At 36.5% G+C, this 16,584-nt stretch overlaps 1 protein-coding gene across 1 annotated transcript in view; it reads left to right on the top strand.

Annotated features, from left to right (window-relative positions):
• Positions 1-16,584, top strand: part of TOPAZ1 (testis and ovary specific TOPAZ 1) — a 55,307-nt gene that overhangs the window by 8,578 nt on the left and 30,145 nt on the right. The window contains exons 4-7 of the mRNA XM_025171378.2: positions 2,192-2,319; positions 3,886-3,953; positions 11,273-11,388; positions 12,636-12,721. Of these exons, the coding sequence (XP_025027146.2) occupies positions 2,192-2,319; positions 3,886-3,953; positions 11,273-11,388; positions 12,636-12,721 (398 nt within the window). The remainder of the gene's footprint in view (positions 1-2,191; positions 2,320-3,885; positions 3,954-11,272; positions 11,389-12,635; positions 12,722-16,584) is intronic.

Raw genomic sequence — 16,584 nt, 5'->3', positions numbered from 1 at the left:
CCCAGAAATAGCAAAGAACAATTGTGAAATTTTGTGGGTTTTTTGTAAAATTCACTTCCGGGGATAGAGCATTTCAGTGTTTTTTAGAATTTTGTTTTTCTTTTGGAATGTGTTACTTTGGAATTTTCTGAAATTAAATATAGAATAGCTCTGACCTTGCAATTGTGAGTTCTTCATATACCTTAAATTCAGTACTCTCATGCTTTTCTGTTAACAAAAATATTTTAATCCCTAGTTATGGGTAATGTTTCTTTTCCCATAACATTCTGGAATTTATAATAGCTTTAAAGCACATCAGAAGATTTGAAGAGATTCAGGGGTAATAGAATAATGGGATACCTTAGACACTGCCTACCAGAACTGTTTTTACTCTGCCTGTTCAGCCTCCTTATAGAATCCCTGCCTAAGCTACTTTACTCATCTTTAATATCAGCTTCTTTTAGTATGCTTTTCCAGCACCTCATTCACTTTTGTCTTCTAATGCATCTTACTCAGGTAGTCTTTAATTTAAATAAGAACTATTAGGAATCTCGTATCTTGTCTTGAAGCCAATGTCAGTTGAGAACTAATAATATTCAGCAATCTGGGAGGCAGTTAACCCTATTCAGAGGTATACTGTTCTTCTGTATGTTCCAAATTTGAGTTCTGTTTCTAAAACAGGTGATAACAAAGTTGCTATCAAAGTCAACTGGTAATCAATTGCAGCCAGTGTTTATTGCTTTTAAGTCCAATAATTAATTAATAATGAGTAATTAGCAGAAAAAATATATTGTAAGAAGTAGAGTTTTTGACATCTGAATGCTGGAAATTGAGGCTCTAGGGTTTGAATTAAAATGGAATTAGAAGTAAAATAGGAAGAAAAGCAAAAACATAGAATTCATTTCTAAAGAATGTTCAGAAAATTTATTCAAAATTGAAACATGTTAGTACAACCATAACTATAAATTGTCCTCTAGATGTTCTGGTTATATTTAAAAATATAGATTGACTATGTTCCTAGTAAAAACATTTTAAATCTCTTAATTCAAGGCTCTTAAACCCTTTAAGCTTGATTTAGGTACAGTATATGTGCCCCAATCCAAAATATATACTTACCAGTTACCCAGCTCTGCAAAGAAAAGTAATTATATTTATTTATTTTTATATTAGGATTCCACAGGAATTTGATGGGGTTCCAGGAGAGACTAAGGGCAAAAAAAAAAAAAAATCACTTGAATGTAGCCAATTATCTATCACTAGAGCTTTGCCTTCTGGGATTTTTTTTTTTAAACTAAGGTTCCACAGCCTGAAAAAGTTAGGAAACCCCTGTTTTAGAGAAATGTTAACTCTGCTTTTGTTTTGAAAATTATGGTCCACCTAACAACCAAACCAAAGATAAATTTTATGTATAATGTTCCCCTTCCCCATGATTTGCCTTCTATTTGTATGAAGTACTGTATTGTGTCCTAATATAAAAGGAAAAGAAACATGTAGATTAGCATCATTCTTCTCCTATTGATTTGTTGCTAGATACTCTGCCTAGAGTTAGGTTTGTCATGCTGTGAACCAGGATACGTAAGTCTTAAGATCAGAGGATGGAAGCAGATATAATTAATGATTCTGTGGAGCTTAATTGAAACAGGAGACTGTTGTATACTTTGTTTTTCTTAGAGAACTAAGAATCCTTTCGTTTATTTGTAGTTTTTGAGAATTCAGCGTATCTTAATTATGTGTATGAATCCTTTTAAAATATCAAATCATAGCAATTCCTAAGAACATTAGATTGCATTCCAGTTAATTTTATTCTTTAGCCAAATATTTCCCCTTCTTTAGTGTGTGTGTATGTACATGTGTGAAATTTAAAAGTTAGCCTGGATTTTTAAAACATATAAATCTCTTTTTTAAAAAGAGCTTGGACATATTATTAATCTTCATTTGTACTTTTTAGGGCTCAGTATCAAATTTCTACAGTGGCATATTCTTATGATAATTACAGTTTCATGTCTTGGAACATATAAAGTGGCCACCATTGATAAAATTATTAATAATGTAGCATTATCTGGAACCACCAGTATCTGTTCAACATAAGAACATCATTTTAAATGTAGAGTTACTACTTTAGGAATATTGGAAAATGCACTATTTTTCAGTTAAGCATTCCATTTTTAATTTTGATATGTTTTAGTAGTACCCATGACATTCTTTTTCCCAGTTGATGAAATTAAGTCAGAGTCTCTAAGTGGAAACAGTTCTATAGGAATAATAACAGAATCATCTCTTGAAGATGGACAACTGACAGAATTGGATGAACTTACTGAGGTTTTCGATACAAATGAAAAGGTACAGAAGTATGTTGATTTTGTCGCATAATAAAAATATTACAGTATGTAATCTATATACTACTAAAACTCTCATGTCTGCAACCTTCAACTGGGCGAAACAGTGCATCATAGGGCAATAATTTTTGAACCAAGGTACCTCAAATGGGCTAACGTAGAGAATACGTCCAAAATCCAGGACCCGTTACTCCTATGGGATTGAAATTTGGGGAATTAGTGGCTGTTTCTGCGCTGTTGTGCCACCATGGTCAGCCCAGGTCATGTAATTGTCACGCGATGGTCATGGGCATATCCCTGATGCGCCTAGTCGGCTGTCAGGAAGGCCTGATGGGCAAGTGGCAATTAGCTGCTTTGGAAATGAGGTAGAAATTTGAAATCTCTTAACAGCAGTGGGCGTTGAGAGAAGGATAAGGAAGCAACTTGAATACCTGCTGGCGAGGTAGGGCTGGCTGGGGCTACTGGTGAGTCGATGGGTGAGCCCTCTTTCCTCACAGTCCACAGCTCCCTTTGTTTCACCTCCCCCCAGCAAAGTGGTAGGCAGTTCTGTGGGTCAGCCAAGGAGGAGGGGGAGAAGCTTCACTAGGGCTCTGCTGAGGGTTGTGAAGGGAGGCAAATGATGGAAGCCTATATTATATGTGGAAATGAATGAATGGAGGGAGGGAGGGAAGGAGGAAGGAAGGAAGGAAGGAAGATTTCTGATGCTCCCTGCTAGCTTCCCACAAGCAAAGTCAATGGGGAAGCTGGCAGTAAGTCATAAATTGCTCCTACTCCCACTGCTTTTTTGCCCTTGATCATTCCGTTTAGGTAAGGAAATATCTCTGAAATGATGACCCAACAGTCACGAGTTGTCTAGTGAATACTATAGTGGAGGAATTTTACCTTTTACAAGTAGTATGTTGCGCTTTTTTACATATGCACGTATGTGTATATTTTTTTCAAATATAAATCTCACTGGGATCAGTAGTTTTAACTCCCAGGTAAATGCACATAGATTTGTAAGGTAAGGTTGCTATCCTAGCATACTAACTTGGGAGAAAGTTATCTTAAAAGTAATGGGGTTTACTTGGAGTTAACTTGTATAGTTTCACCGTTAGATACTGAGATTCATTAGGTAGCCAAATATAAATCTTTTTCAAAACATTGTTCAGTGTCTTATTTGTGGAATCTGCTGGTGTTATTATGACAGATTTTGTCATATATTAAGTATAGCAAGGAAATGAGGAAAACAAATCTAATTTTTACTGTAACATGACTTCAGTAATAAGATGAGCTGCATAAGGGAGTTTTTGATGATGATGATGATGATTATCATTATCATTACAATTTTATGCTGCCCATCTCCCCCAGAGGGTGATGTTGAATTACCTTCCAGGGAACTCCAAGGGATGTGTTGTACTGCTTTATAAAAAAAAAAAAAAGTTCATTAGGGAATTATTGTAGAAGAATATAATCGATAGGAATTATTCCTCTTGTTCTTTTTAATTTTTTTTAATATGAATTGCTTTTAAACAGAGAAGGGAATTCTAAATTTATTTTACATAACTTCATTTTAATCTTCATTTTACAGCATAAATTTTCAGAGAAATTGCTTGCTATGCAAGAACAGAAAACAAGTGTTCAAGATTTTGTAAAAATGTATGTATTCAGATAGTAATATTCGAAGAGTCCTAATTATGTGAAGGAAGAAAGAACAAATTTTAAAAATCTTTCTCAGTTTTATTTTCCTCTGATTTTAAGATGAACATTAGATGTAGGTTCCAAATATTAAATAACTGCTCAGAAACTCTAAATGTTGAAAAGCACATTCCTAGATTGAGAGCCACCAATAAATTCTTATGTGCTTTGGTGGGGTGGATTGAGGGGACAGTCAGAAAAAGACTTCTGAAACTTTACCATAAAAACTACTCATCTTCACATCTGAAAAACTTTCATTTAGAAACATGGATCTAGAATTTTTTTTATTTTGTTAAATTTGTCATTGTATCTAATATTTCTTAAAAATGGATCATAAATTATATTGATATGTTCCAGTTGATCATTTCCAGTATGTAATCTATATAGCTGTAATTTGAACCATTTGAAATGGAATTAATTTTTAAAGGCAATCTCCATGTTCAAAGCATTGCAATTATTAAATATGGATAAAACCAGACAATGGATAACCGTGCAACTACCACTTTACTTTGATTGCACTTAGCATATCAATCTCAGCTGCTTAATGATAGTTCATATCATAGATGCTACTTGAGGAATTAAGATACAGAACTAGCCAGTAAAACCACCTTGGAAACATAAGAATAAATAAAGCTGTAAGATTGATTGATTGATTGATTGATGCAATTTATAGGTTGCCAGGCTCCCTTCGACTCTGCGTAGTTGACAGTGAAAAGGTTTTTTAAAAAATACAAAACACAAAAATAACAAGAGATAATAAGGAACCCAAAGACAACATAAGGAGAAAAAAATGCTTTGTAGCATGCTGGAGTGAGAATATAGCAGCTTTCTGAAATTCTTTAAAACAGCTGTGTCTTTTCTTAGCATCACAAAACTGCCTTCTGTAACTACTATGTGATCCTGGAAAAGACAAGGCTGCTTTAAAAATATCACTGCTGTGTTTGTTCCATAATGCATTGTAAAGCATATTTTTGGATTCAGATCCAAAGTATTCCACTGACTACAGCCTTATTTACTACCATCAATCTTTCAGTTACGTATAAAAATGTGAGTACAAGTAGGAACATCCAGTGAATAGTAGACAATTACAGTGTATCAATTTACTCAAGAACTAAAATCTTCTTAGATATGTAAGTAGGCAAAGAAGTGTAATTTTATATTCCTTAATATATGTATATTTCTGTCCCCAAGTCTAAACCATTAAAGGGTTCATTGGAACATTGGTCATAGCCAGTCAGTGTCCATGTGTCAAAGGTTCATTTAATATCCAAGGGTGGATTACCCAGACTCCCCTAGATATTCCCAATGAGACACTACACACACAGACTTTTCTCTCCCCTTTTTATATTAGGGTTCCTTTACTTGTAAAACCAATATTCACAGTACAGAAGTATTCTTTTTTTCTACCCAGGTGTCCCACTGATACAGTTGTCACCCAATCTATATTTCTATCACTCAACTTACTATTATACTACTCTAACTATTAAGCACTACTGCTATGCCTAGAATATCTATTACTATTCCCAGGTACCAATGCTCCTGGCCTTTCCACAAACCTTGACTACTGCTCTCTCTCGCTTCCTTCTGCCTCTCCTCTACACACCCAGCAGACTACCACACCCAGCTGTTTGAAACGGGTTTTTAAACAGTCTCTCCCCCATCTGGACGCTGAGGTGCTTTAGAAATAAAGGGGAAGGTATGCAATTTCCAGTTGCCTGCACTCTTTTTACAACCCATCCTTCCACATACCTCCCTCCTTTATTTATTTATTTATATTTATTTATTTACATATATATATATATATTTAAAAAAACAAATATATGGGCTGTTTTTTTCCCCTTCTTTTGTCTTTGCTCTCTTTTTTTCCTTCACTTCTTAGGAGGTGAGGGCAAGTTCAGTATCTTCCCCGAATCTTAAGAGGAAGTCCGCAGTTTTGTTCTGCTGTCCTGCTTTATGGGTAATGCTGAATTTATAAGGCTGTAATGAAAGATACCACCATGTCAGTCTTGGATTTATATCCTTCATCTGTTGGAGCCACTTCAGAGGCTGGTGGTCTGTGATTACTGTAAACTCTCTACCCCATAAGTAGATTTGAAAGGTTTCAATAGCCAATTTGATGGCATACGCTTCCTTCTTGATGGTACTATATTTTTTCTCTCAAGGGAGTAACTTTTTCAAGATATAACTGATAGGATGGGCCACTCCATCATAATTTTGTACGAGTACCCCACCCAATCCTACATTAGAAGCATCCACTTGTAATTCAAATGGCTGATTAAAGTCTGGACTGTGTAATATTGGTTTATCACATAAGGCTTGTTTTATTTTTTTGAAGGCCTCCTGACATTTTTCTGTCCACCTTATTTTGGCAGATTCTGTCTTTTTTGTAAGGTCTGTTAGAGGTTGTGCTATTGTGGAAAAATGTGGTATGAATCGTTGGTAATATCCAGCTAATCCCAGGAGTGATCTAACCTCCTTCTTAGTTTTTGGAGGTTCTACTTTCTATAAAGTTTCCACTTTTCCTTGTTCCAGTTTAACTTCTTTTTTTCCAACAATAAATCCCAAATCACAGAGTTCCCAAAAACCCAAATGACACTTTTCGGGATTTTTATGTAGACCAGCCTTTTTTAGACTATCCAACACTAATCCTATATGCTCAAGATGTTCTTTCCAGGATTTACTGTATATGAGGATGTTGTCTAAGTAAGCTGCACACCACTTGTCCCTTCCTGGTAATATTTGATCCATTAGCCTCTGAAAGGTTGCAGATGTTCCATGCAAACCAAATGGCATATGGTTGAGTTGGAACAGTCCATGCGGTGTGGCAAATGCTGTTTCCTCCTTGGATTGGCCGTCCAGTGGAATCTGCCAATATCCCTTTGTTAGATCCAACGAGGATAAATATTCGGCACCATCTAGTCCATCCAGGAGATCATCTACTCAAGGCATTGGATAGCCATCAAATCTGGCTTCCCTATTTAGTTGTCTCTAGTCTACACAGAATCTTATCTCCCCATTTGGCTTTGGCACTAAGACCACCGGCGAAGACCAGTTACTTTCAGAAGGTTCAGTGATATCCAACTGAAGCATCTTGTCTACTTCCATTTTCAACATCTCTTTCAACCTTTCTGGTACTCTATAGGGCTGTTGCCGAATAGGCCAAGTGTTACCAGTGTCTATTTGGTGTTTCACTTTGTCAATCTCAGTTTTGTGGTGAACATTTCCTCATAGTCCAACAGTAATTTGTTCAACTCTTCCTTTTGGCCTTTGGTTAGGTCCACGTTTAGGTCAACCTTTCCACAGAATGGATATAAGATAACATCCCATGCTTGGTCCACAAATTCAGGAGTCCGTTCCTTCAAAGCTAGTAACGCTAAGTCAGTGTCTGTCCTTTCATACCATTTGCGCAACAGGTTAGCATGATATATCTTTTTCTTCCTATTTTCCATGATGATTTCATAGTTGATTGGTCCAGTGCACCTTGTCATGGTATAGGGACCCTGCCATTTCGCCAGCAACTTGTTCTCCTTGCTTGGTAGTAATAGTAGTACCTGCTCTCCTACCCTAAACTCTTTTCCTTTCAAACCCTTATCATAGAGGGTTTTTTTGTTTTTATTTGGCCCTTACCATATGTTCCTGAACTAGCTTTCCTAACATTTTCAACTTTTTCCGTTGCACTAGGAGATACTCTGTGACATTCTTAGACCCTTCAGTCTTTTCACACCATCCCTCCCTGATCACATCCAAAATTCCTCTAGGCTGCCTTCCATACAATAATTCAAATGGACTAAAACCTGTGGATGCTTGTGGTACTTCTCTGTACGCAAACAAAAGAAACGGTAACTGAACATCCCAGTGCCTGGGGTCTTGGCCTGCGTATTTTTTTTAACATATCTTTCAGCGTTCGATTCATCCATCCTGTCAGCCCATCAGCTTGTGAATGATAAGGACTAGTATGAATTCCCTCAGCATATAGATAAAAAGTAATGCTGATTGGAAGTTGGTTCCTTGATCTGTAAGAATCTCTCTAGGTATACCCACTCTACTGAAAATCTTTATCAGTTCCTCAGCTATTCATTTGGCAGTTATACTTTTTAATAGGATTGCCTCTGGGTATCTGGTGGCATAATCACATATGACTAGAATATACTCATTTCCTTTACTTGATCTAGGCAACAGTCCTACAATATCCATAGCAATTTTGGTAAATGATATTGGGATGAGAGGAACTGTCTCTAATGGTACTTTATCCTGCTCCCTTTTTGGTTTTTCCAGTTGACAGGCAGAGCAAGATTTACAGAACTGTTCTACATCCTTGCTGACCCCTGGGCAATAAAATCAATCCAGGATTCTGAATGTAGTCCTATCCCTTCCCATGTATCCTGACCACTGGTTCTCATGAGCTAACGCCATGATTGGCTTACGGTACTCTTGGGGAACTACAACCCGTTCAATTATGTCTTTTGTCACTGGATGAAGTCTGATTCTAAATAGTAACCCTTCCTTTTCCTGAAACTTAGGTGTACTTTCTTTGTCCCCTTCCTCTTTTGCCATCTGCCAACAGTGATTCAAAGTAGGATCTTTTTTCTGTAACCACCCTAAATTAATATCCCATTTAGGGGCCTTTAACCCTATAGGTTCCCCTCCGGCTTTATCTGCCTTTTTTAATGCTTTATCTCTTCTTGCATAGCCTACTTTCCCCAATAAATCCGAATGGCTAGGAAGAAGTACAGGTTCACTCTTTTGAACCTCTGCCTGTTTCTCTGCCTCCTTTGCCTGAGCCCTAGTAGTTATCCCCACCGCTTGAGCCTTTTCCCTACACCTTTTTGAGTTGAACCATCCCTCCAAGATAGGAAAATCCATTCCAAGGACCAATTCACAGGGCAACTTAGGGACAACCCCGACTACCATTTTCTTCTCTCTTCCTTTTGGCTGCAACCCTAGCCTTCACTAACTCCACCATCTCAGTTTGTCCAAAAACACTTGTGAGCAGCTCTTTACCAATACAAACCATCTTTCTTACTAAATGAGGCTGTACTAGGGTTCTTCTGCTTCCAGTGTCCACCAAACCCTTAACAGTCACTCTATTAACCTTAGCTGGAACCCTTAACCTGGTTCCCAGTGGTATATGAACAACTGCAGACACTCCTTTCTTTTTCTGAATCCAAGACTCCCTAACCAAATGACCTTCCTTTCCACAATTATAACAAGCGCTGATCTTACTACCCTTTTCCTTCAAGTTAGTAGGAGTCAAGCTTGTTTAACATGTTCCTGTCTGATCCCTTTGTGCACCATTACATTCCTACTCTCCAGTACAGGCTTCCTTTCTTTTTCCTTACTCCTTTCAATTCCTCCTCTGCCTTGCTAGCTGTCAAAAAGTCCTCTGCTAATTCAACTGCCTTGATATCTGTTTTAGGATGATGTTCTTTTACCCACAACCTTACTTGGGAAGGGAGTACATGAAGAAATTGCTCAAGAATGACTTCCTCCACCACTTCCTCTTTACTCTTTTCATCTGGTTTTAACCATTTCCTTCCTAAGTCTTCCAGATGAGCCATAACTCCCAAACAGCCTCCTGGGAGTTGAATACATAACCTCTAAATATTTTTTTATACATATATGGAGTCACACCATATCTATACAAAATTGTTTCCTTCACATATTGATAATCCAATATATCTTTAGCTGGGAGACTACTGTATGCTCTCAAAGCTTTCCCTGACAGACTAGGAGACAGCCTGGCTACCCACTCATCTTTTAGCCATTTATAGGACATAGCCACCCTCTCAAACATAGTAAAGTAAGCCTCAATGTCTTCCTCATCAGTCAATTTGCAAATTTTCATATCCTTGGATCCTCCACTCCCCCTCTCCACATGTGTAGAGGTATGTGCCCCACCTGGGGACTGTATCTCTTTAAAGAGATCTAGGAGCCCTTCAAATTCCTCCCCCCATGCCTCTGGTTCACCTTTTTCCTACTCCAGCTGATCCCTTCATTCTGCCTCCCTGAAGAGCCTGTCTTCCTGTTGCTGTTCCAACATTTCAGCCACCAGATTTGCCCAGGCTTCTGTTCCTAGCCCTTTTTCTGGCTTTTCCATTTTATCCTCTGGTTTAACTCCTAGCTTACCCTGTATCTGTGGTGATAGCCTCCTCTGTGGGTGTAGGAGTTCCAGCCCCTTCTGCCTTCTCTATTCTGATTTGTTTTTTAAAGGCTCTAGTAAGGGGTCTGGTTTCAGCAGCTAGTATACTGGCTAAGGTTTGTACAGGCTGTGATTTGCAAGGCCCAAACTCTCTTCCTTTGATAACCAAAACTTTCCTTTTCATCTACAGTGTCCAAGGAATCCTGTGAGTCTGAACAAACTCTTTTAAACCTGGATTGGAAATCCTAGTTAGTTGGATATCCCAGTTAATTTGGATATCCCACCACTTTTGCACAGGTTCATTTAATATCCAAGGGTGGATTACCCAGACTCCCCAAGATATTCCCAATGAGACACTACACACACAGACTTTTCTCTCCCCTTTTTATATTAGGGTTCCTTTACTTGTAAAACCAATATTCACAGTACAGAAGTATTCTTTTTTTCTACCCAGGTGTCCCACTGATACAGTTGTCACCCAATCTATATTTCTATCACTCAACTTACTATTATACTACTCTAACTATTAAGCACTACTGCTATGCCTAGAATATCTATTACTATTCCCAGGTACCAATGCTCCTGGCCTTTCCACAAACCTTGACTACTGCTCTCTCTCGCTTCCTTCTGCCTCTCCTCTACACACCCAGCAGACTACCACACCCAGCTGTTTGAAACGGGTTTTTAAACAGTCTCTCCCCCATCTGGACGCTGAAGTGCTTTAGAAATAAAGGGGAAGGTATGCAATTTCCAGTTGCCTGCACTCTTTTTACAACCCATCCTTCCATACCATGATTTGCAACATCTTGGATATCTCAAGGGTAAATCTAGGAAAAACTCTCACTTCAAGCATGTGTAGTACTAGATTTAGTAGATGGTGTTCATAAGGAGGAACAAAGAGCCCTTTGTATCAGCTTCTTCCTTGACTGAGGTATTAGTTTATTTGCTACATTACCATTGTTTCTTGCTAATCAAGGAATGTATGGTCTCAAAGAGGAGCTTTTTTGCTTCTTTGGAAGGGGGGGATACAGTTTTATAGAAAATAATAGTGCTAATTTAATAATGTATAACTTAATAATGTAGCATTTTATTTTCTACATTAATGGTCATATGAGTATCTATTTCCCCATTTGGAATTTAGTGAGAATACAGTAACTATTGAACCTCTGAGCTGTGATCAACTGGAGTTGCCATTTCCTACTGTGAAAGCCATTGTTCCCGAACGGCAAGACACAGCATTGAAATCATGGATGAATGGTATAAATTCAAAATGCCTAAGCATTGTATTATTTCTCTGTTGCATTACTTTTCCATCTACACATAAAGGCCCTATTCCAATTCAGACAAAGTATGATTTGAAGGTTTCTGAATTGTTCCATAAATAATTTAAAATCTGTATCACTTGGTTGTGGATACAGACATCAGTAGATTCTAAGCCATACTTTCTATGATTCCTCAATGACAGCCCTTTCTAAGCTAATATTCTCCAGGTGTGTTAGACTTTAACTTTTACAGTCACAAGCAAGAACAGACATGAATGAAATAAGGATGAAGAAGGCTTCTCAATTTTATAGCTCTACGTAGAAATTCAGAATCCTAAGTTTACAAGCCTTGAAGTTAGAGTACAGTATAGATAATATTACTAAATCTGTTACTGATATCAATAATCTAAAGACTGAAAAAATTAAAAGTGAAAGCTAATATGGTATAATGGTTAAGATGCTGGATTATAACTGGGGAGACCCAGGATACAAGTACACCATCAATCATGGGTGACTTTGAGTCAGTTGCTCTCTCTCAGCCCAGTGCATCTCACTGAGTTGTGGGGAAAAAAACAGGATAGGGTAATACTAGATAGGCTGCTGTTTTGCTCGTGGGGGAGGAAAAGGAATAGGATTCATGTGGAATGTTCATTCAGCTTGCTGATACAGAGTTATTATGTAAACATGTTGAAGTTGATGTTAAAATGCATAGTCAAACAGCAAATAGATTGTGCTTTGTTTATACAGATTATCATTGCTGTAGTCAAGGTTTTGTTGAAATCAAAGTTTAAGGAACTAGTAAGGTGATGTAATTATTTGATCTGTTTATGAATTATGCTTTAGAATTTTGTAGAGCTATTTAGAGAAGACAGAAAAACAGTTCTATCCCATTATAACATATACTTTGTGTATACTATAATGCCTTCCAAAATGTCTGTATAATGAAAAGTGTGTGTGAATAATTGCACACTCATCTGCATAATAATTATAAAAATGGTGTCCTTTATTCTCTACAGTTAGTCATTCTTAAAATAGCAGAATTTGTTTTCCATACAGTAGTAACAATGGATTGATAATGTACATTTTTTATTATTAACATTTGTTTCTGTCATAGTGCTTGAAAAAAGTTAAAATGTGATCACAATAGAAATGAGAACTTCAGATAAATGAATTTAAATAAAGTAATTTAAGTATTATTTAAGTATAGTTAGACATAAGCAATATTCTTATCTTCAACATTAGATTTCAGATTCCCAAGGAAATGTCCTCCTTGTCCCTCATCAACTACTAATAGTTACGAAACTTGGAAATTAGAAAAAAATTCAGCGGTAAGTTTTAGAACTATATATGCTGTTATAACTAAGCTTAAACTAAGTCATGGTTATCAGTTTAAATATTCAGTTTGTTGATACCTTTAAAACAAATATAAATAATTTATGTTTATACAACAATTTATTACCACAACTTCTGAAAATTTTGCCTACAAAGTTCTCATACTAATTGCCATTCCAAATATAAAATATGTGATTTCTTTAATGGCCAAGAAGGATTTTCTTGTCTTAAGATACTTGGGAAGACAGGAGAGTAGGATCACAAGGGATCCTGTTTTGTATGGTTTAAGATCTTTGTAGTGTCTCTGAACTTGCTGCAAAAAAAAAAAAAATAGCATATAACAGATTATCTAGATATGGGTAGAAGTTGTTACTGTTGTTACTATTGTTGTTATTGTAATGTGCTATCATGTTGGATTTCGACTGTTAGCAACCACGTAAATAGATTTTCTCCATGATGATCTGTCCAGTTCAGACAGAGTGTGATTTGAATGTTTCTGAATTATTCCATAAAGAATTTAAAATCTTAATCATTTGGTTGTGGATACAGACATTAGTAGACGTTAAACCAGTGATAGTGAACCTATGACACACATGTCAAAGGTGACACGCCATGAAGTTTTCGGTGACACGCCAGCGTTCACCAACACCCAACAACTATTCTCCCTGTTATGTTATGAAAGAAACTGAATTTGTTTTACTCATATTTCATTTTTGTAATTATTTGATGTTTCTTTATATAATACATAGCACCACATATGATTGGACTGTATTTTTTTTTAATAAATTAATATATAAAGAATTGTTTCTGTTGTTTGGGGAGGGGTGACACGCCAGCATAGTCAAGTTAGGCATTTTCCGAATTTTTTACACACCAAGCCCAAAAGGTTTGCCATCACTGTTCTAAACCATATTTTCTATGATTCCTTGATAACAGCCCTTTCTAAGCTAATATTCTCTAGGTGTGTTAGACTTTAACTTTCACAGTGACAAGCAAGAACAGATATGAATAATATAAGGTTGAAGAAGGCTTCTCAATTTTATAGCTCTATATAGAAATTCAGACCTGTCTCTTTCAGGTTTTTGTGCATGGAAGTTTATCTTTTGAAATCTCAATGGTCGTGTTGGTTCAGGAAGTTTTGATTTAGTGAAAATATCAGCTTGAATGTATAGAACCTGAGAACTTAATTATGCTGGGGATTCTTAAGAAAAGAGTAAAAAATTTAAAATGCCAACATTGTAATATTTCTATATAAATCTATAGTGTGTTCACAGTAAGAATTCTGTGTAAGTCCTAGTTGTCATATTTCAAGAAAGATGTAGAAGAGAGCAACCAGTATTATTGGGTGAGAGCCTCTCCCCTATCTAATAAGAGTATGATATTTTGGCCTCTGGGACTTCTATCATTCAAAAAAAATGTTGATTTGAAGGATATGGCAGGAACTGGTAAATTTATGAATACTGAGAATAAATTGGATGGAGAAAGGTTTTCTCCCTCTTGTTCTAGATTGATTGATTGCATGCCATCAAATTAGCAACCGCATAGATGGATATTCCCCAGGATGATTTGTCTCCAATCTGGTGGTGCACCCGTCCCCACTGTAATTGAGTCCATCCACTTTCCTGCCGGTTATTCTCTTCTTCTCTTTCCTTCTACCTTTCTCAGCATTATAGACTTCTCTAGAGAGCTAGGTGTTCACATAATGTGTCCAAAGTATGATAATTTGAGCTTGGTCATTTATGTCTCAAGTGAGAACTCTGGGTTGACTTGTTCAATATTCTGTTTGTTGGTTTCCTTAATTATGCAAGGTATTCTTCAGGATCTTCTCCAACACTAGAGTTCAATTCTTTCTATCTTCTTCAATGTCCAACTTTTGTTTCCGTGGGGTATCACAGGAAGACCATTTATCTGTATGATTCTGATCTTTGTAGGTATAAACACATCACATCTGAATATCTTTTCCAAGGCCTTTATGGCTGCCTTACCAAGTACTAGTCTGCAGTGTATTTTTTTTATTTCTGATTCCTTTATTTGTTTATTGTTGATACAGTAGTTGATCCTAAAATGCAGAAGCTATCCACTACTTCAGTATCAATTCTAAAGCTAATTGCTGTATGTATTGTCATTAGTTTGGCCTTCTTTATATTCGATCTTTTTTTTTTTTTTTTTTTATCTGCGCTCGATCTTAGTCCCATTTTTTTCACTCAACTTTTATTACTAGAGCTTATAGATCATTTGCATTTTCAGCTACCAAAATAGTATCATCAGCCTAGCATAGGTTATTGGTGTATCTTACTCAAATTTTAACACCACACTTCTTTTGATCCGCCTCCCTCAATACATATTCCACCTATAGGTTGAATCAATGAGAGAGTAGGCAACCTCTTTCATCAAGCTGGAGGTAGTGTGTTTCCATGTTCCATTCAGACTGTGGCTTCCTGATCTATGTGTAGTTTTCGCATGAGAACAATGAGAGGTTTTGAGATTGCCATTTTTCTAAGGACATTCCACAGCCTGACATGATCTACACAATCAAAGGTCTTTTTATAATCAATGAAATACATAGTGACTTTCTGGGTATTCTTTGGCTATCTCAGTTACCCAGCATACATCAGCAATAATATCTTTTGTTCTTTGGCCTATTCTGAAGCCAGCCTGAACATCTGGCATCTCCCTTTCCATGTAGACCAACACTAGTCTGTGTTGGATGATCCTAAGTATTATTTTGATACCATGTCAAATTAAGGATATTGTACAATAGTTTGCACTCTGTTAAGTCTCCTTTCTTTGGTATTGCTATGTAGGCTGACCTCTTCCAATCTGTTGGCCACTGTGTTGTTCTCCAGATTTGCTGGCATAGTTTGGTTAGAGCCTTTACAGATTCTTCTGTTATTGGCATATTTCTGTTGGTATTCCATCAATTCCTCTAGCCTTCTGACCAGGTAAGGACCAGAATGCTGATCTAACTTCATCTTCTAGTAATAGAGGCTCTTATAAGTAGGGAATATCTTCTAAAGCAGCAGTTCAAAAATGTGGTCCATGGACCCCTGAGGGTGCCCGAGACCCTTTCAGGGAGTCCACAAGGTCAAAACTATTTTCATAATAATTTGCTTTTCTCACTCTCATTCTCAAATGTTGACAATAATTGTTGCCAATGATAAAATTTGAGCTTTCAAGCAAAAATTAGAATTTTGAAAAACTTGAGGCACTGTGAGCTTGACGGTTTCCCAATACTTAAATACTTTTTTGATGAGATTGGTGGTAATATTAACAAATGTGATTTTTTGATATTGTATAACATGGGTCAACATTTAGAAAAGCTACATGACTGAGTGAACCAATATTTTCCAAATGATCAATGCATGATGTTACAAAATTATGCATATGTAAATTATCTATTCAAAGTGCAAGACAGACCTATGAATTTTATACAACACGGTGCAAAACGTTCATTGATATGGTTTCAAATTCCACATTGCATTTAACTTTTCAGAAACTACCATTTGTCGAGTTTTGGTGTTGTATTGAAGAATATCCATGATTATCTGAAAAGGCTGTGAAATACTCCTCCCTTTTCCAACTACATATCTGTGGGTGACCAGATTTTCTTCATATACTTCAACCAAAACAACACATTGCAACAGATTGAATGCAGAAGCAGATAAGAGAATTCAGCTGTCTTCTATTAAGCCAGACACTGAAGAAATATGCAAACATAGAACAATACCAGTCTTCAAACTAATTTTTTTTGTTCTTTTGAAAAATCGTTTTTTTAACTAAAAATGTTATTTATGTTAACATGCAGTGGTTTGTTATTGTTATTCTTAAATGAATTAATAAATAGCTTAAAATTTTCTCA

The sequence above is a fragment of the Python bivittatus genome, unplaced genomic scaffold (genome assembly GCF_059951505.1).
Source record: "Python bivittatus isolate LINGU-HERP-01145 unplaced genomic scaffold, Pbiv_v1 ctg000610_np1212, whole genome shotgun sequence".
In the NCBI taxonomy this organism is placed as follows: domain Eukaryota; kingdom Metazoa; phylum Chordata; class Lepidosauria; order Squamata; family Pythonidae; genus Python; species Python bivittatus.
The sequence above is the reverse complement of the archived record's forward strand: the minus strand, read 5'-3'. Positions and strand labels throughout refer to the sequence as shown.